Raw genomic sequence first — 20,410 nt, forward strand, 5'->3', positions numbered from 1 at the left:
TCCCACAGATTTACTATTGAAACCTACACAAAAAGGCTGGGGTTATATCACAAGTCTTAAAGTGGTCAGTGATCTTTCTTCGTTTAGACCTGCACCATATTTGTAACTTTAGACCAGCACCATATTTGTAACTCTGGTGAAAACAAAAATCCAAATACTAAATCTGGGCCATTGACTTTTTTTTCTTTTTTTTATTTGTAATCCATATTGGATTTTGGTGTGACTGTATTCTTGCAGGTCTAAAAGGAAAACTGACAGTGGGTTCACCTGAACTAAACTCAATAAACAGTGTAATAGTGCAGGTGAACCGGATTCAATAATGTATAACTTACCTGGTCTGGTAACAGAGATACCCATTTGCTGGCATTGCTGATCTGGAAAAGGACGGCTATGTGCAATGGAGGCGGGACCAATCATACCTAGCATCCCCGCCTCTGTCCCCTCTTCACTGATATGCCCGACCACCTCCTGAATATTTATGAGACCCATTTGCCCATTTGAGCATGTAGTGGGCAGGTATATCGGAACAGAAGGGGGGGGGGGGAGGCAGGGATGCTGGGTATGCCAGGTTCCACCTCCATTGTGCAAAGCTGGCCATTTCCAGATTAGCAATGTCTGCTAATACAACCGCGGATCCGGATAAGTAATACCTCATTGTAATCTGGATCACCCACACTATAACACGATGTATTGGGTGAACAGCCTGTACGTTTACCTTTAACATACACCATTGACTTGTAAGTAAGATTTTAATTTTATTTTATAATCCTATGAACAGTTTACTCCAGTATTCTGATGATCATAGCTCAATGGAAACCTGACTGTAAGCACAGCCTTAGGACCATCCAATACATTTATCATAAAGATACAGTGTAAGCATTGCTAGTTCTGAAAATATTAAAATGATAAATTTATAACTATTTGGCAATTACGCTATTCAGTTTCCTTAAAGCCATTGCAGAAATGTAGGAACCAGTGGTTCATTCTGACATCATGGTAGCAGTCTGTGACACCTTTTGGTCCGGAGGCGAAGGGTAAGGTTTGTTGGGCCTCTCTCCTATCGGAGAAGGGCTTGCGATAGACCGCATCCTCTGTGCACATTTTTTTAGTGTAACACATTTGCACTTTTTCTTGCACTTTGGGTGACTCGAGAGCACGTTCCTCACCTCTTAGATACATGGGAATCAGAATTTCCAAGGCAAATGTTTCCACCATGTACACAGTGCAGCAGAATCCCATTAAAATCAATGCTGCAGCCGAATTTCCGAGCGGAATATTCAAACTGAATTTCACTCGGAAATTCCGCTGTGGGAACATAACCTTAGACACAGCTAATTATGAGAAACATAAGCTGAGCTGTTAATGGTTGCTATCTGTCTGAGACAAAAATCAGATATGTTTGTCTCAAACAGATTGATAAATCTGGGCCATTATGTTTACCGTTGTAAATGGCCATATATGTATTATTAGCTATACTGAAGTTCTATTGTAAGTTAATGCATATTCTGTTCTTTTAGGCTCCTTTGGCCCAACCAGAATCTCCAACAGCTTCTGCGGGAGAGGATGTACAGTCACTTGCGGACTCTGTGGAGTCGGACCGTGAGTCAGTCTGCAGTAATTCCAATGTTAACAATGGTAAAAATGGGAAAGAAAAGGAAAAAGAAAAACAAAGGAAAGAGAAGGAAAAGAACAGAACTGACTCTGTGGCAAATAAGCTTGGAAGCCTTAGCAAAACACTGGGTATAAAATTAAAAAAGAACATGGGAGGTCTTGGGGGCCTAGTGCATGGCAAGATCAGCCGAGCAAATTCAGGCAATGGGAAAAACGGTGATTCCACTGAAAAAGCAAAGAAGTCCAAATCTCGCAAAGGAAGCAAAGAGGAGTCAGGACAGTCTGCTAGCACCTCGCCTTCAGAAAAGACAACTCCATCACCCACTGATAAAGCTAGCATATCTCCCACTGATAAGCTAACAAACAGATCCCTATTAGATAAGTCAGACCCCTGGAAATATAGCACAGATGTTAAACTCAGCCTTAATATTTTGAGAGCTGCCATGCAAGGGGAGCGCAAATTTATCTTTGCTGGACTCCTTCTAACCAGCCACCGGCATCAATTTCATGAGGAGATGATTGGTTTTTACTTAACCAGTGCCCAGGAACGATTCAATGCTGAGCAGGAACAGAAAAGAAAGGAAGCTGAGAAGAAAGCTGTCCTCAATGGGTCCTCCTGCAGGAAGCTAGATCAGGAAGGATTTGTTAAAGAAAAGTTGGAAACATCTCCTCAGGATAGGGCATCACCAATCTTGCCTCAAAGCCATACAACGCAACTAGTTCTAAAATTAAAGGATCGATCCAGTCCCACCCCTGCTTCCTACCCCTCACCCAGCAACGGTGCTAAGAAATATGGTCCCGTGCCAGTATCTGCCCATTACAGCCATACTCCACCAGTCCAAAGGCAAAGTGTTATTCATCTACATGATGTCAACTCCAAGTCATCGAGCTTCCAAGATGATCCTTATAAGCCAGTTGTGGGCTCTTTGAAAACTTGTGCTACATATCCTCAGCAGAATCGCTCATTGTCTTCACAGAGCTATAGTCCAGCTCGATTATCGGGAATACGCACAGTAAACACAGTTGAATCCCTTTCATATGACAAACCCACAGAGCATAAATCTCAGACATATACAAATGGGTTTAACTCTACGGATATTAGAGACTGCTTAGAATATGCTGATGAGGAGTCTCCTCAGACGTGGTTGAACAATGACAAAAATAGTAGAGGCAGAAGTACAGGCTGCCCAATATATTCACTTCACCAGAGCAGGTGTAAGAAGGAGAACTGCTCTTTCTATGGACGCCCAGAGACTGATAATTTCTGTTCTTACTGCTATAAAGAGGAACTGAAGAGACGTGATCGGGAAAATAAAGTGCACAGGCACTGAATTGAGATTAAAGGTCCAGATCTCTTATCATTTTTTACATGCAAAAATTCAGAACTAAAATGCAATGGAACAAAATAGCCAAATTGGAGAGCAAGGATGAAATAGTAGAGTTGCTTGCTGTTATACAGGTCAAGCTTTATTAGACTGCTCAGAATGAAAAGGAATAAAAAGCCTTTGTTAGATTTTTCTTTCTCTAGTCATTTTCATGTATTAAGCTGAAAGGTTGGTTATGTCGCAGTCAGAGCTGTGTATGATGTGTGGTTATTAACTACTAAGGTGCCTGATTTCTTTTTCTATCACTCAGGTAAGTAGAAAGGGTCATTATAGTGGACTTCTCATCTACACACCCTGAAGACAGTCAGTTTGGGGTATGTCGCAATACATGACCCAGCAACATACTTGCAACTAGATACATCACTGATGCATGAGCCATAGCAAACCTGATGTTTGTGTGATGTCACTAATCTCAAGTTGTTTGGTTAACTTCGATTGGGTCAAACCAAGAACAGTACTGGCTCCACTGTGCGCAGATGACTAATCCACTTTTAATATTTCCTAATATCAGTTTTGGTTATATATAGCCGAAGCACTAATCTGTTCAATGCACTTTGGCTACCATACTTGTCTAATGTTCTTTAGAAGAATTGTGTATACATTTGTACTACCCCTTAAAGCTTTGTCACTCCACGTACAGTGTATTCATTTTTTAAATTAACATCCAAGCAAAAGATAATAATAAAAAGAGGATTGGAAGACTGCTTCTGTAAAGCCATGTTAAACCAGAATTTCATTTATATGTAAGGTTGACATGCTCTTACAAGTCAGTTGTGTATCTTTAGGGAATTGATGGTAACAGGTTCTGTATTAGTCTAATATATAAAGTCTCTGTTTTGTCATATGGTTTCTTTCTCAAGCCTGTGTGAGCTGTCCTCCAAGGTTTCTCTCCCCCCTGTCCACTATCTGAGTTGGTGTGCAAGCCCCCTGCTTCTGTTATTCCTAACATGAAGAAAGCAGAAAGTCCCTCTTAAGTTGGGTTCGCATATGTCCGGCATAGGTGAACTCTGCCTAGATCTCAATGCAACTTATGCCACAACTGATGACAAGTTGTCATCAGTTTTATGGCATCCGGCATCCATTGTTTCTGGACGGCTGCCGCGTTCCCCCTTCCCTCCGGCGTGTCCAACCATCCGGTGTCAAAATTGAGACCCTGAATGGTTGTGAACTGTCCCATTCAAATTAATGGGATTAGTTCTAGCGTCATTTTCCCTCAGGTGCATGCCGGAGAGAAACTATGTCGGATGCCTGATATATGTGAACCCAGCCTAACTCTGATGAACTTATCTTTATTTTAGTAGCAGCTATATAGTATAGTATGGAGACTATATAGAAAGTTGCTTAATGTTTGTCAGGAAACAAATCAATTATAAAAATATCAGTGTAAAGCTGTCCATAGCTTTTAGGGTCTATTCACACGTACAGTATTCTGTGCAGATTTGATGCGCAGGATTTTTTTCTGCAGATTTCAATGTAAACTGAATGACTTGAAATCCTGCGCATCAAATCTGCGCAGAATACTGTACATGTGAATAGACCCTTAAAGAAGTTTTCCAAGATACCAACAGAACAGGACTTCAAAAAGTCTTTCCCATAAGCCATATTACATGTTCTGACCATTTTTTGTTTCATTACATTATGTAATTATTGTTTTCCGTGGGCATGTTGCTCGCCTACCAGCTAGTATGGGGTGTGTCTGTAGTCTCAGCTGCATGCTGAAACTACATTTCCCTTTATGCATTGCTTGCTGTAAACTGTTTGTAGTGTGCTTCATCTTCCTGTATCTGTAAAGTCCTCTATAGTGGGCAATAACTATTATGTGCTACTTAGATATGTGATCAATTTACAGAATGTCACCATAGAAGGAGGAAAACATTACATCACTTGCCACGTGATCGGTGGCGAATCTCTAAAATTGGGGTCATTTGAAAGTGTAATTCAGATGCATTGACAACTGACTGGTAAAGTTTAGGACTTGGAAAACGCCTTAAGCAATATTAGTCATGGCAAAGTAGCTAGGTTTAATATAGTGCCACCCTGTTGGATGGTGACCTCCTAGGGAAAGGGGGTTTAAAACCTATTGCTTAATTTTACATTTATAACAGCACTTACTTGAGCAGCCAAGCAATTGAAGGTAACTTGGTAACTAAATTGTTTCTTTTTGTTCAGGAATAGACACAGGAGCCTCATTTTTTTTTCCCATAAACAGCATTCGATAGTGTTTAAGACAAGGATAGGTTTGTGGCTCAAATCCATATGAACACAGAAGATTACCAAGTGATTTGCTGAGCAGGCCATAACAGAAGCCCATCTCCATGGGGGGGTGGAATGTGCCAAGGATGGGTGAATAGCCAGCCCCCGTACAGGCGATCGCGGGGGCCCCAGTGGTTGGACCCCCAGGATCAAAAACTCATTGCTTATCTTATGGATAGGGGATACGTTCTATTTCCCTGGAGTACCCTTTTAAGCTTAAGAAACTTTTAAGAGTATTCAAGTATAGAATATATTTACAAGGTTTGATAACTCTCCCACTATATATCAGTTTTCTTTTATGTATATTCCTAATTGTGATTTTAATCTACATATGACTGCACTTTATTATTTAGATTAGTTAATTGGTCAGAAGTTAATTGGTCAAAAAAAACATGCCTTACTGTCCAGGAAGCAAAATCAGTCCTGTAATGGGAGACCCATTTCGATCTTTGCTATGGGCCCCTTTTCAACTATGTACACCACTGGTAGCAGGACAGGAGAGTGGTGCCAGTTAATTAAGAGTTTGTACTAGATTACATATGCTTTGATTTCATGTTATAGCTGTCCTCTTTGTATTGTGACTGCTAGACTTTACTGTTTCCCCTCAACATGTAACGTACATAGTGACTATAATCCGTCCACATTAAGCCATCACAGAGTACATGTGAATTTACCACGATTCAGATTGTGAAGTTAGGAGCAACCATATAAACAGGTCTGTACACATACTGCAAAAGAAGCCACTCTGTCTGCCTCTCTCGCAGCAGGAAGTACCAGCACAATTTTGAACACCAACCAGTTACTAAATTACATACAATAAATGAAACCCATATCATTAAAAGTTTGCATATGTATCTACAGCGTATCTATCTCACATATTATCACTCCCCACATTATGACCTGTCAGTAGTATGAAGTCAGCAAACATTACTGTGTTCGGCAGACAAGTGGTTTAAATGAAAAGAGAGCAGGGCTTCAATGTCTTCTGGTAGAAATGTATTTTCAGTGCATGGAGAGACACATGAACACAAAAAACACAGAGTTAATCTTTTCCTCATGGTTGACTACTAACTGTAAACACTGTGTATCAGAATATGCATTTTATAACATTGCAGTTATTATGTGACAACCCCACCATAGTTTGTTAAGCGGTAACAGCAAATATAACATTATAAGTTCTACCATTTAAGAACAATCATTTCAAGGCAATAAAGTACAAGTTACAGTGGTTTTCCTAATTTAAAAGAAACATTTAGCAATATCTTGTTTACATAAAAGTAATTACAAACCATTACATCATATAAAGCAGTACATGTTGTATTGGTCAACAAGTTCTCCTTGGGTACAGAACATTATTGAGAAATTTCCTGTTATTATACAATTGTGGGTATAATAGAAATGTTATGTTTCAGCAAACCTTTCTATCAGTTTATTATGTAGAACCATATAGCAATTTAAAAACAATGACTGATCCAGTCTCAATTCACATCTACAGAGTTTTATTACCTTAAAGGGATTTTCCAGCTAGAATGTTGTTTATTTTGCTCAGACAGGTGAAAAATAAAAGAAAAACATACCTTCCTCTCTATCCTGCCACTTATGTAACATTTCCTGATGCGCCTCACATCTGGGATCATGGTCAGCAGGGGACATTGCCAAGTCAGCCAATCAGCAGCTGCAGCAGTGTCCCTTCTCTGCTGGTGATTGGCTAATTGGGAAGGAAGTTTGTCACACCAATTACAATCCAGAAAGTGAGACGCATCAGGGAGCGGGGTTCTGTTACAGAGGTGGCGGCCATGAGCAGCATGAAACAGATACAGCGAGCGGGGTCATAGAACACTATGAAAACATGGTTTAGAAAAAAGCTGCTGGGACAGCTAAGTAGTCTCTGGGTCAGTCGGTTGCTCCCCTTCAGCCTTGAGTGATGCGTCTCTCCCTATACACAGATAGGGCTTGGGTGGTTTGGTTAGCAGATGCACTGGTTGGTATGCTGAATTCATCACTTGCTCACAAATTTAGTCCAGTAACCAGCTGGTGTAGGAATGTGAGCACAACATGATATATTTTGCGCAGCAACTGGGAAAACGACACACGTATGCATTGTGCAAAAATCTGAGCTAATGATAAATTCCCCCATAGTGTTCCACTCACTGCAGTTCGGGCAGTATGATACAGGTAACAGGTTCCCTTTAAGGGGAATTTAAACACCATAACATTTTGGGGGCTAGATAATTCTGTTTAATTCCACGGTAAACCATTATTGTGTTAATTGTCTGTATTGGTTACTAGTAGTTTTCTTCTATCAGTGATATTTACATCTAATCAGATTATTAAAGATTATTATCAGATTATCTGTTATCACTTTTGGCATGTACTGAAACTCTTTTTCCTACTACTTGGAAGTCTTTGGCCCCCACTATTAGGTCCTGGCCAAGTAAACTAATCCTTTAGAATGTAAGAAAAAAATGTTACCACAATTCTGTACCTGTGTAAAGTCCAGTCTTATTGAAAGTGCAGTAGGGTTTCTTACCCCCTCAGCCTGTGCATGTGATCATCTACCAGCTTCATTACCCCAGTGGTGCAGGAATAAGACTGATGTCTATGAGCGGCCATCAATTGTGAGACCCCAATTAACTTTACGAGGTTTGGCGGTGTGATACAATATCAGTAACATGTTTAGGTTCTGTGTTGCTTGTGATTTATTTTGCTAATTGCACAAAATTGTAAAAGTCTGTGAATAATCTTGATGTATACTAACACGTTTATGTATAATAGGAGTTGCTATGCAAATGTTTACCTTCATATACTGCCAGCTGTATGGGTTACAGTGTTGTATGAAGGGATTACTGTTATTTTTGTTCTATTATTTTATACTATATTAGGAGTATTGAATGTTACAGGGTGAACTGTTGGCCTATTGGGAGATCATGTAGGCAGATTACAGGATGGAAAGCTACTCACACTGAGGGAATGTGCATTTGGCATGTATAAAAATTACTGGATTTACATGCAATTTAAGGTCTTTACAATCTGGTGGATCATCAGTCATGTAGCAATTCACTGGGCATGAAGTATGTCCACTATACAGCCCCAGACTCCACTATAAGGGCCATAGCCTGGTGGACTCACACTGCTACTGTCTACTCACTGCCTGCAGAGAATTCCTGCTATTTCTTTAGTTTCAACCAGTTTGGCCAAAAGTATGGATATTAACTGGCATTCTCAAATACATCCTACTTGACCAGAAAGCAGTAGCTCTGTGCATTAGTTTGTGGGGATTTATAGCAGGTGCCTATAACATACACTGGTTCAACCTATTAAAGGGAACCTGTCAATTTAAACATGCTGTCTGATCTGCAGGTAGTACATTACGATTGCCCCATCGCATGCGCTGATGTGCGCCGTAATTGAGTGCCGATCTTTTAGACTGGTGTTTGTTTAAAGGGCCTATTACAAGGTTCAACTACCATGCAGGGTGGGCCACCTGAGCAACTGCCAGATCGTTCGTGCAGCCCTCTGCTTCAATCATTCATTGGCCACAAATCCTCTAATACACGGTTAGATGTTCAGATGATAAACAATTTAGCTAGGCAAAAAAGTGATCAGCCAACAAATGAGTGTTTGCTTGTTGATCAGCTGATTAGTAGTGTTGAGCGGCATAGGCCATATTCGAATTCGCGAATATTCGCGAATATATGGACGAATATTCGTCATATATTCGCGAATATTCGCATATTCGTTATATTCTCGTTTTATTTTCGCATATGCGAATATTCGCGTATGCGAAAATTAACATATGTGAATATTGGCATATACATAATTAACACACGCGTAAATTCGCATATGCGAAAATTAGCATATGCTAATCTTTCGCATATGCGAATTTCCGCACGCCAGTCTCACACAGTAGTATTACAGCCTTCTTTACACCACACAAGCTGGAAGCAGAGAGGGATGATCACTGTGATGTGTACTGTGAAGAAAAAAAAAAAAAAAACGAATATTCGTAATTACGAATATATAGCGCTATATTCGCAAAATTCGCGAATTCGCGAATATGCGATATTCGCAAATAATATTCGAATTGCGAATATTCGCGAGCAACACTACTGATTAGTAGCCCTGTTACACAGGGCAATATTGGCCTGTTCAGCAGATTCACTCTGTGTAATAAACCTATAGGGAGTAATAGGAAGAAGCTGAGTAGTCTATATAAAAATGGTTTTTTTATAAGTGTCAGTCTCCTTAGATCTAGAAAAGCAAGAGAAAGCGCTCCATAGCGTAATACCACCTGGGTAGATATAACAAAGAGAATTGATTGTACGAGTCTCTTACCCCAGGTGGTTGTGCGAACTCACACACAACAATGGTAAGCATGAATAAGCGGAAAGGTCCGGTCTGCAGCCTCCAAACCAGTTGAACAGTAACTGGGGATGGACTTCCAGGGGGTGGCGGGTATCCACGGCGCTGACCAGGAACAGACACGTCAGGTAAGTAAAAGGTAGCTTTATGTAGATAATGCAACGAGTTTCACCACGCTTGCGCGGCTTCATCAGTCATACCTGATGTATGCCTGATGAAGCCGCGCAAGCGTGGTGAAACGCGTTGCATTATCTAAATAAAGCTACCTTTTACTTACCTGACGTGTCTGTTCCTGGTCAGTGCCGTGGATACCCGCCACCCCCTGGAAGTCCATCCCCAGTTCCTTAGATCTAGAACATGCTTTCTGCAGATGAGACATCGTATTCAACTTGACAGGTCCCCCACAAGGACATCATACAGAAGTCCACATTAAGGGTAGGGTCACATGTGCCATTGAAGTCAATGGAAAATATGAAGCCGATTTTGCTACCCATTGACTAGGAAAATACGCAGCAGCAAAATACGCAAAAATACGCTATCCTAAAACTGATTTCATACAGCCATAAAATAGCTGGAAAGGTTTTCCTGCTGAGATCCATTCCTGTCTTTGTCTCTAAGTATTTGATTCCCATATGGCTGTATGATTCACTCTAATGTGCAGACTGATGGTTAAGGGGTACTCCACTGCCTTAGCGTTCGTAAGTGTGGGCGCTGGGGCTCATGATGTCACGGCCTCGCCCCTCATGATGCAGCCGTCACACTCCCCCTCCAATAGACTTGCATTGAGTGGGCGTGGGGTCACAAGGGGGCGTGGCCATGATATCACCAGCCCCAGCGCCGCACTCAGTGTTCGGAACAAAATGTTCTGAACGCTGAGGCAGTGGAGTATCCCTTTAATGTACAGCAGTTTTATAGGAGTCGGACATTTTACAGTCAATGGTAAAAAGGAACTAGAAAACGGAGTTAAAATCCTAATACTATTGGTGTACCATTTTAAGTAATTGAACATGGTGGCATTTGTTATCCCCCCCCCCCCCCCCCTACATTTGTATTCTAAACATTGAAAGGACTGACTATGATTGTAGGTAACTTTTATGCTCTGGCTTTTTCATGACACTAATCTGCGTGTAGCTGGATATTTTTATTAATATATTGTAGGTAGTATATATAATGGCCAAAGGTGCCATTATGAAAAAACTATGGCCTTTTCAAATTTTCGCTTTGAAGAGGAACTCTCTCATACGCTTTTTATCATATTGTTTTATGATAGAAAACGAATTGTATTTTTTTTCAGTTTACACATTTTCTATATTTTTTTTTGCACATCTCGTCATTAACAATATAGTGAAAAAAAATAAAAAGTATATCGCTGAGAAAATAAAAGAAAGTTGTTTGTATGTGTTCTGTTTGTAGATTAAAGGCTGTATTACGTTGAAATTTTACAAGCCAAGTTTAAATTGTAATATAGAACTTATTTTTATATTATTTTCAAAATATGCTATAGAGCAATATTTTGCACCTTTATTATATACAGGGTTTGTCATTTTAGTAGATTACCTGCAGAGCCATTGGTAGACCATGACATGAAGATGCTTTGTAAACAGTCTAGTAAGTTATGAATGCTATTTATTGTTATGCACATAAAATGTTTATTGAAAGTTGAAATATATGAATGGTTTCTATTAAAATTGTCTTTGCTTTTTTTTCTGTTTCATTCACCTTTCAACCAAACATAGCAAACTAAAGTGATTTATTGCAATATGAGATTTTTTTGAAAGCGTACCTGTCATATCACAGAAAAAATAATGCTTACATATTTTACTCACTAGGTCATGCACATGCTTTTACATGGCTTTTTTTTAATGTGTCTAGCTTCTTTATTTGGCTTACAAATCTCTCTGCTCTGCTGCTCACTTATTCTGACATCCACTGCTCAGGAAGGGGCATGTTCAAGGCAAGCACTGAGCCCGCCCTCACCATGCATTTGCTTCCTCCTTGAGTCTGCTGTGCTGTACTGGGTCTCTTCATTCTATCACTCCTCTCTGTTTTCATGCTGCAGTCTGATAGGATAGGAGTGAGCACAGAGAAGTGCTAGTCCCACCCACACTTCATGGACTTTTTCCCACTCTGTGCTTTCGTCTTTTTAATAAGCCATCATTTCTATCAAAAGGAGATAACAGTTTTATGAAGTATATTAGAAAGGTTAATGTTTTGCCAAGATGTACAACATATAAAAATTATGTCCATTTAAAGCATATTTGCTAAAAAAGAAAAAACATGCAAGATGTTAGAGTATTTCCATCTCCCCTAATGCTTCCTGGCCCCTCCAGCCTGTTTGTGACATTGATAGGTGGTTAGGAAGCTGAAGTGGGCAAGGTATGCAATTTGTGTAACTTCTGTTGGCATTAATGGGATTTACATAAGAAGTGTAGCTTGTGGGGCTATGTCACTGGTGCAACTCCCATTAACAACAATGGGATGTTATGCAAATTGCACAACTTGCCCGCTTTGGCTGTATTTGGCAGAAGGGGGCCTGGAAGCTATTAGTGGAGATGGAAATACCCCTTTAAGGGTGCGTTTACACGCTATTACTAGCAGCGGATTTCACGCTGCGGGAAACCTGCTGCGAGTTACACTACCATTGATTTGAATGGGTCCACAGACAGTCCACAATAGTGTCAGACTTGCGGACTGTCCGTGAACCCATTTAAATCAATGGTAGCGTAACTCGCAGCGGATTTCCCACAGCGGGAAACTCGCTGCTAGCTACTAGCGTGTGAACGCACCCTAAAGGGGACTTTTTTCATCTAGTTTTTGTCATAAACTTTATTCTGTTTTTGTTATTCTGATTATAATGATTCTAGAGGTCAATATGGGGTTTTTGATCATGGAATCCTGTGTGCAGAAGAAGGACCCAGTGATTCCAGGTTTTCTGCACTTGCTCCCAACACACACCCATTCCTCATAGGAGACAGATTTCTGTCTGTTGTGTGTGGGTGATGTAGCAGATGGAGCATATTGATCTCTCCACTGGCTACAGACGCCTCCTCTGTGCAAAGAAGGCAAGTACAAATAAAACTAGACCTTTTTATTTCTTAATAATAAGTACAGTTGTCAATTCTTTCCTGGAATAACTCTTCAACCAGAAATATTGCACGACATGCATCACATTAGTCTTAATGACTTGGAAATAATATCACACTACGGCCACATAAACAATCTGGGTGGATGTTTCCATCCTTCCATCCATAATGTTTCCATCCTCTGATGCTCTGACAGTAAATGTTAGACTGTGCATAGCTGTATTCTTCCAGATACCACTCCTTCTCCTTTTCCTCATCTACTTTCTAGCTGTTTTGTTGTGTATTTTCATGAAATAATTTCAAGCTCTTGTATTTTTACAGCTGTGCACATTTACACCAAGGCCAGATTTTGTGTCTGCAGCAGAACATCAAATAGGTCAGTGCTTTTTCAAGTAATTTCTTTTTCAAACTTGTTTTCCAGAGCAAAATAGTTTAGCAGTAGACATAACTTTAGTTGAGGCAACTAAAGTTATGTCTACTGCTAAACTATTTTGCTCTGGAAAACAAGTTTGAAAAAGTGGACAGGAGGCCTGTCCATACACTGAAGATAAGTGGCCACAGCCAGGCTACTCACTTCCAAAGATATGATCTGTTGTTTTGGAATTTTTGGTCACTGTCAGACTTCTTTATTTCACACAGTTCACATCAATACAGGTAAAGGGGGCAGCGGTCAGCCAGCGCTTGAGAAAGTGTTACAATGGAGATACATAGCCTGCTTAGCAGGTGTAGAAACAGAACTTAAAGTATACCTGTCAGATCCCACAAAAAGTTACTCAGTATCTAATCCTGACCATGTACATCTAATTTTTATGCCTCTATCACCTATATTTCTTAGAAAAAAAAAACACCTCTTTTTATTAGCTCACAGTGTTCGAAATCCTCTCAGAGGAAGGGGTCGTGTCTATTCCTTGTGGTGGTGGGAGGTGATTGGTGCACCTGCTCATGCAGCCTTGTCCATGAGTCATCTCTTGTCGATGACTCATGGACAAGCATGATGCTGCTGCAGTACTGGTTAGTGTCCCAGTAGGTATGGGGACCCCTAGTGGGAACCCCCGTTTTGTTTATTCAATATATATATATATATATATATTTTTTTTTTTTAACAGCCATTTTACAAATGGTGTTTAATTTTCATCAGTACCTACATGTAAAAAGTTTTTGGATCTGACAGTACTCATTTAAAAGTTGCTTAACCCCTTTGCGACACATGACTGATCCAGTCCATCATGGTGCCGCTAATGGTGTGTGGAGCAGAGCCCGCTCCATACCTTGTGACCCCCAGCTGATTACAGTATCTGAGGGCTGCTTCTAATAGCCTGCATACAGCGATCACCGTGGCCGGCTATTAACCCTTTAGATCACCGCTTTCAGCTTTGTTCTGAAGGGACCTTTAAACAGTCACTGGTGGTCTAGTGGGGTGGATCAGTTGGAACTGCACTGATCTGTTTGAGGAAGCTAATGATTCCACCTAAAAAAAAAAAAAGGAGACCATTATAATGTGAAAAAAAAAAATGGGACGTCAGTGACAACCCTGCGTACCCTACCTTCCAGCGGCCCCTACGTTTTTTTAAAGTTCCGGATAAAGATCTTTCGGGACACAGGGATGTCCCAAATGTGACGGGGGAAATTAATCGGGGGGGGGGGAGGGTGGTCAACAGGGCGGGTGCAGCACCCGACGTATAAGACGATCCCCAACTTTTGGGAACATTTTCCACGGTTGAAAAGTCGTCTTATGCGTAAGAAAACATAATAAAAATAAACATATTTGGTATCTCCACATGCGTAATTGTCCAGACTATCATAATATTACATTATTTATCCTGTGCAGTAAATGCAAAAAAAAAAAAAAAAGAAAGAAAAAATCCCCAAATTGTGTTTGTTTTTTTTTTATCACATCATAGCCCAGAAAAATGTTAGTAAAAATCAATCAAAAATACTGATTAATACCACAATGGTACCTATAAAAACAACATGGCACAATAAAGCAGCCTAGTATACGGAAAAAAAAATTAAAAGTTATAGAGGGTCAGAAAATGGTAATTAAAAAAAATGTATCTAAAAAGTTTAGGATTTTTTTAAATTAGTAAAACATTATGGAAACTAAAAAAAAAATAAAAATTGGTACTGTTGTAATCGCGCTGACCTAAAGTATCAATATAACTTTGAACACATTGTAAACAACATAAAAAAGAAACACCCCTCCCATGTGGTCATGGAGTTCGTCAAGGATAAGTAAAAAAGACTGTTTCAGTATCTGGTTCTTATATGTAAAAAGAAAAAAATATATATGAAAAAATTAAACAAAACATTACTTGCACCCTAAAATACATCTTATTCTGCAAAGAGGTGAAAGTAAAAAACATAAAGAAAACATACATTTCATGGGTCATCCAGCAGAAAACTTGGTATTGCTGAAAGAAGGATAGAAGAGGTTAGACTCAATATTAATTTCTCAAGGTTAAACTTACAGAAGTTTGACATTGATCTGGAGGTCTGAGTAATATCTCAATGTGATCAACACGGAAAGAGGTTGGAGTTGATAGACTTGTGTATATTGTTGTTTTTAACCTCATGAACTGAAAGTATGTAACTAAATCCAATAAGGGGTTTGTGGGACCTATATATGTTAGAATGGGTTTTAAAATGTTAATAAAGATCTAATGGCTATGACCTTGAGTTTTAGAATGCTTATTTTACAGTATGCTGCATACCTTTTAAATTAATAACATTTTTAGGAACCACCAAGTGAAAGTGCCTAGGGATAGATTTATTGTTACCATGTTGGATTATTAATACAGTAATAAAATGCACAACATTTGCCATTGTGGCGCACAGCAATATATCTGGCAGAGCTCACTATACTTTTCCTTACTGCCTAGCTTTTGCACCATTTTTGAAACCTTTTACATATTTTTTAAACAAGGTGCAAAAAATGACTAAAGCAATCAAAATTGGCAAATATTTTAGGCAGAATTTGTGGGAGAATATTTTCCTTTGTCCATATTTTAGTTTAGCACTTATAAAGAAACATTCATTTTGAACACAAAATGCCATTAAGAAAAATAAGAATTAGGTTTATTTTGCAGTACATAAATAAATGCATAAAAATGTTGGTCACATAAATGACATGGCTTTTAACAGGTTCCCAAATTTTAACACTTGACACTGACATTTTTTAGGGACATGTCAAAAGATTTCATTGTGGTCTGTTTGTTCAAATTCTGACCAATCATTAAAACTAGCGGGGATGAGAGTGCTGCTTCTCCCTTGTCAGTGTGCATGCGCCATAAGACCGCCCTGTAGAATTACATTATGTGACAGTCTTAAAGGAGTACGACAGTCTTAGACACTTATCCTTAGGGGATAAGTGTCTGATCGCGGGGGGTCTGACCGCTGGGACCCCCCCGCGATCTCTTGTATGGGGACCCGCATTGCCGCATCTCTGCACGGCTAATGTGACCTCAGTGAGGTCAACGACACACCACCTCCATACAGCTCTATGGGAGAGGCTGGGATGCCCGAACGCTGCATCTTTGCCTCTCCCATAGTGATACAAAGAGGGGGCGTGTAAGCTGCGGTGTCTTGCTATGACCAACATGCCTCTTGCGGATAGGAGATGTCTAGGGCTGCAGATCTCCTATAATCATGTGCACAGCGTCGGGAGAGAACGTGCTAGCTATGTCAATTGGTTGGGGTCTGAACCCAGACCTTGACTGATCAAAACTTTTGGTATGTCTCTAGGGCATGTTAAAAAATTTGTGAAAGCTCAGTGACCCTTTAATTATCCAGTATTGCACAAATACACACAAATGGTAGTCTACTATAAAGAGTAAGGAAGTACATAAACAACATTACCCAATCAATGAAAAAGTAAAATAAAAGTGTCACAAATACAGACTGCAAATTTCTCACAGTTTGGACTGTATTACTGCAGAACATAAGGAAAAATCTGAACGTCTGTTAGGCTGGGTTCACATCACGTTTTTCCCTGTACGAGACCGCGTACGGCTGGGGGGAGCTAAAACCGGGCGCTCCCATATCCCTGCCATATGCCGCCTGTATGTAATGTATTTCAATGAGCCGACCGGCTGCGGTTTTCTACCGGACCTAAAACGGTGGTTGACTACGGTTTTAGGTCTGGTAGAAAACCTCATACGGGCAAAAATTAGCCGACCGGTTCACTCCGGTCGGCTCATTGAAATACATTACATACGGGCGGCATATGGCAGGGATACAGGAGCGCCCGGTTTTAGCTCCCCCCAGCCGTATGCGGTCCCGTATTGGGAAAAACGTGATGTGAATCCAGCCTTAGAGCTGGTGGAAGCTGTAGTACAGTCCCTTAGAAGCTGGAAACCTTGTTGATTATAGCAGGATATATATTATGCATTATTGTCAGTTATTTACACCAGCAGAGATTATAGCTACTTATATTGGTTATTGTCCTCATTGGAACACAAACTTTTTTTACATTGATTTTGATAGAAAGTCTATTGACATCAGTATGGCGATTATTCGGAGAATAAAACCACTTTGCAGACACATCTGTTCATCTCATTTTAATTTTTATTTTTTATTTTTGGGGGGGGGGGTCCATATTATACCATTCACTGTGCAGTAAAACAGACATGTTAAAAGGGGTATTCCTCCATTTAAATATAATTCATGTAGAGCTGGGGCTGTAGACAAAAGAAAAGAAAAAAGATACCTACCCCTCAGCTGCTCCTCTCTTCTTTCCTTTCAGCTTCCAAGAAAAGACTTTGGAGCAGGACCGGCCCACTTACCCAATCACTGGCCGAGAAGAGAAACTGCTGTGTCCAGTGATTGGCTGAGTTAGCGGGTTCTGCTCTGAGCTCTCATCTTGGAAGCAGACAGAAGAGACAAGCATTCGGGGGCTTGAAGGAGTTGACAGGGAGCTGCAGCATTAGCTGTGGGGCACCAGGGTAGGTAAATATTGTTTTTTCTCTAACAGCCCCAGCATTGTATCTGTTATTTTAAAATGCTCGATTGCACCTTTCATTTATTTTCTGTGTCAGTACAATTACATTGATACCAAATATAGTTTTTGCAATGTTTTACAACTTTTTTGTTTGGCGTAGTAGTGACATAATTTGGCCAGATAGAGGGCACTCTTTAGGCCTTTGTGCAGCATTGGAAGCCTATGGATATGTTTAATATGTACATGATGAGCTGTTCTGGCATACATGCTAAATTTAACAAAACAAAATGTGAACAGGACCTAAACTTTAAAAACTTTCCCAAAGAACCTCATCACCCAACATAAGGGTTAATATATGATAGTTAAGAATGCTGCAATGTAGCATTTAGTTCCCTTAGTGCACAGTAGTAAAAAAAAAAAAAGACTTTTACAGCACACACTAGCCAGTTATTTTACTTTTTAAGATAAACTTTCTGAGCGTAAGTGTTCAGTTCAGGTTCTGTTTTGCTACCTAATGTAATTGCATTGGACAGAAGCCAAATCTGATATAGTAAAAGCGTGCACACATACATTTTCCACACGGCCCGCCACGTTCCTATTTATAATTAAATATATCCAGCTAGTAACTGTATGAAGTCCTGTTACTCACATTAGTGCCCATCTACTATAACTGCTGCAAATTTAGTTTTCAAGTTTCCAAATACAGACTTTACTATGCTGGATAAATGTTATCTCAGTAAACTCTGCTATACCTTTTACAGCAAAGTGCAGAGATTATATAATGCTGTACATTTTTCTACACCTAGGTTCTTCTTCAGAAGACAAGAAAACAATTCCTGCATATGAATAAAAGTGCTGCCTTCCACCTTATTTCCTACATACTTGTTCATCATATGTTAGGCATCAAAGTTATATGCAGAATAAGGTTTCACATCAGAAAAATGTATCAGGAGTATATGAAGACTGCTAAAAGTAATAATATCCAGTATATACAGAACTGATCATAAACAATATGTTTCCTGTTTAATAACATTCAGTCTGAGGGGCCCATTTACCATTCAAAACCTGTGAATCACCTAATATTTACATTTGACAATTATCCATAGAATAACCTTCAACCTAGGTAAAGCTTCTTAAACATTGAACATATGGACCTGACATTTGCAACTGTATGACATATTTTGTTCTTTGGGAAAAAGCTAAGTGACATCAGCTGTTGGGTGCCAGTGGCTGCCTCATTTAGGCTTCTGGAGAAACATCTGCTATTATACCAACCATCTACTATTACGAAGAGCAGGTAACAGCTCACCCGTTCTAATGCACACACCTGTGCTCGGACCTACCTTCACCGCCCGTTTCAACATAGATGCAAAAGAGAAGAAAGCTGTCCAGCACCATTGATGTGTAGAAAAAACAATTCTGGATGTATTGAAGGTTGCATACAAAGGTTCTGAAATGCAGGATAAAAGTCTCTGACGTGTTTCACGCCATTGGCACTTAATCATAGATAGTCTGTTGCATCTACCATTATGACACCCGTTATAAAAAGAATGCACTACATATGTGTTTAGTGGGTAACTGTACTAAAAATAGTAATTGGCCTGTACAGTAAAAAAAACTGCTTACTGTTTAGTAAGTGGAGCTGGGGATTTCTGACAGTTTTTGACTCCATGCTCCACTTATAAAGCTTCCCTGGTGCTTTGCAATGTTTGCATAGGGCACCACAGAAAGTACTGGGTAAGTAACTGCCAATGTGTACATTATGCAAAGTGCATAGTGCAGTGCAAGTGAACCTGTTGGTATAAGGAAAAAAGAAGACCGACACAGAGGCGCCTCATGTATTATCACTTAGACACTTAGTGTCAGGGACCGACCAGCGGACAGGGAGAGTGAGCCCTAAACTGACCCTAAAACCACTCTCCCTGCCTACTTGCCCATCCTCCCTAAACGGTGGATCAACAACTTGGCGCCAGTCCCTCCCTAAACTAAAGTGCAGGGGCCTAAAAACACATACTAACAAATGGTCGGTCACAAACCAGATACAACAGGAATATAGAACTCTATAACAGATTAAGTTCAGAGGACACAGATCACTGAGCAGCACAGGGGAAACTATGGATCAGCGGTCAAGAACAGATGACACTATAGATCAGTGCACATGAACAGAGGACTCTATAGATCAGTAGTCATGTACAGAACTCCAAAGATCTGAAATCAAGAAGTAATATACATATAGAGTTCAAATCACTAGACAGGAAAACGGATTAGTCTAAACAGACTCCAGGAGCAGACAGGAATATAGCATAATCCCCCAGAACCTCCAGTAGACACAAAGTCCACATGGACCATTAACAGGAATCTATAGCTAAACAGGAATATTCATAATCCCACATAAAACCTCCAGTAGACATGGAGTCCCCATGGATAGGTAACAGGGATGCCTAGATACACAGCATATATTTATAGAACACTGTTCACAATGAACACAAGACAGGAATAATTGCAATCCCTTCAGAACACTTCCAGTAGACGCAGGAACAACAAGACCCTCTGAGTCCCCGTGGACAAGTAACGGGGATGCCTAAATACACAGGATATAATATAGAACACTGTTCACACTGAACAAAAGACAGGAATAGCAATTCCTCTGAACACCTCCAGTAGGCACGGAGTCCAGTGGCACACTCAGCAGTGTGGACAGGATGCTGGCCCAGTAGGAAAACAGAAATATAAAACACAAAATTTCAGAAGAATGGATGCAAGAGAAAACACAGTGTGAA

The 20,410-nt window shown here is 40.0% G+C and overlaps 1 protein-coding gene and 1 long non-coding RNA gene across 17 annotated transcripts in view; both read left to right on the forward strand.

The window, feature by feature from the left end:
- Positions 1-9,726, forward strand: part of OTUD7A (OTU deubiquitinase 7A) — a 249,575-nt gene extending 239,849 nt beyond the window's left edge. For all 16 annotated transcript variants that reach the window (XM_056572520.1, XM_056572518.1, XM_056572525.1 and 13 more), the window contains one exon: positions 1,518-9,726. In XM_056572520.1, coding sequence (XP_056428495.1) covers positions 1,518-2,942 — 1,425 coding nt within the window. In that variant the 3' untranslated portion in view covers positions 2,943-9,726. The remainder of the gene's footprint in view (positions 1-1,517) is intronic.
- A 156-nt stretch (positions 9,727-9,882) lies between these two features.
- LOC130368609 (uncharacterized) lies at positions 9,883-18,675 on the forward strand. The gene is made up of 3 exons (XR_008892521.1): positions 9,883-11,219; positions 13,016-13,070; positions 18,437-18,675. It is a non-coding gene; the product is annotated as an uncharacterized LOC130368609 (long non-coding RNA).
- The last annotated feature ends 1,735 nt before the right edge of the window (positions 18,676-20,410 follow it).

The sequence above is a fragment of the Hyla sarda genome, chromosome 4, assembly GCF_029499605.1.
Source record: "Hyla sarda isolate aHylSar1 chromosome 4, aHylSar1.hap1, whole genome shotgun sequence".
Classification (NCBI taxonomy): domain Eukaryota; kingdom Metazoa; phylum Chordata; class Amphibia; order Anura; family Hylidae; genus Hyla; species Hyla sarda.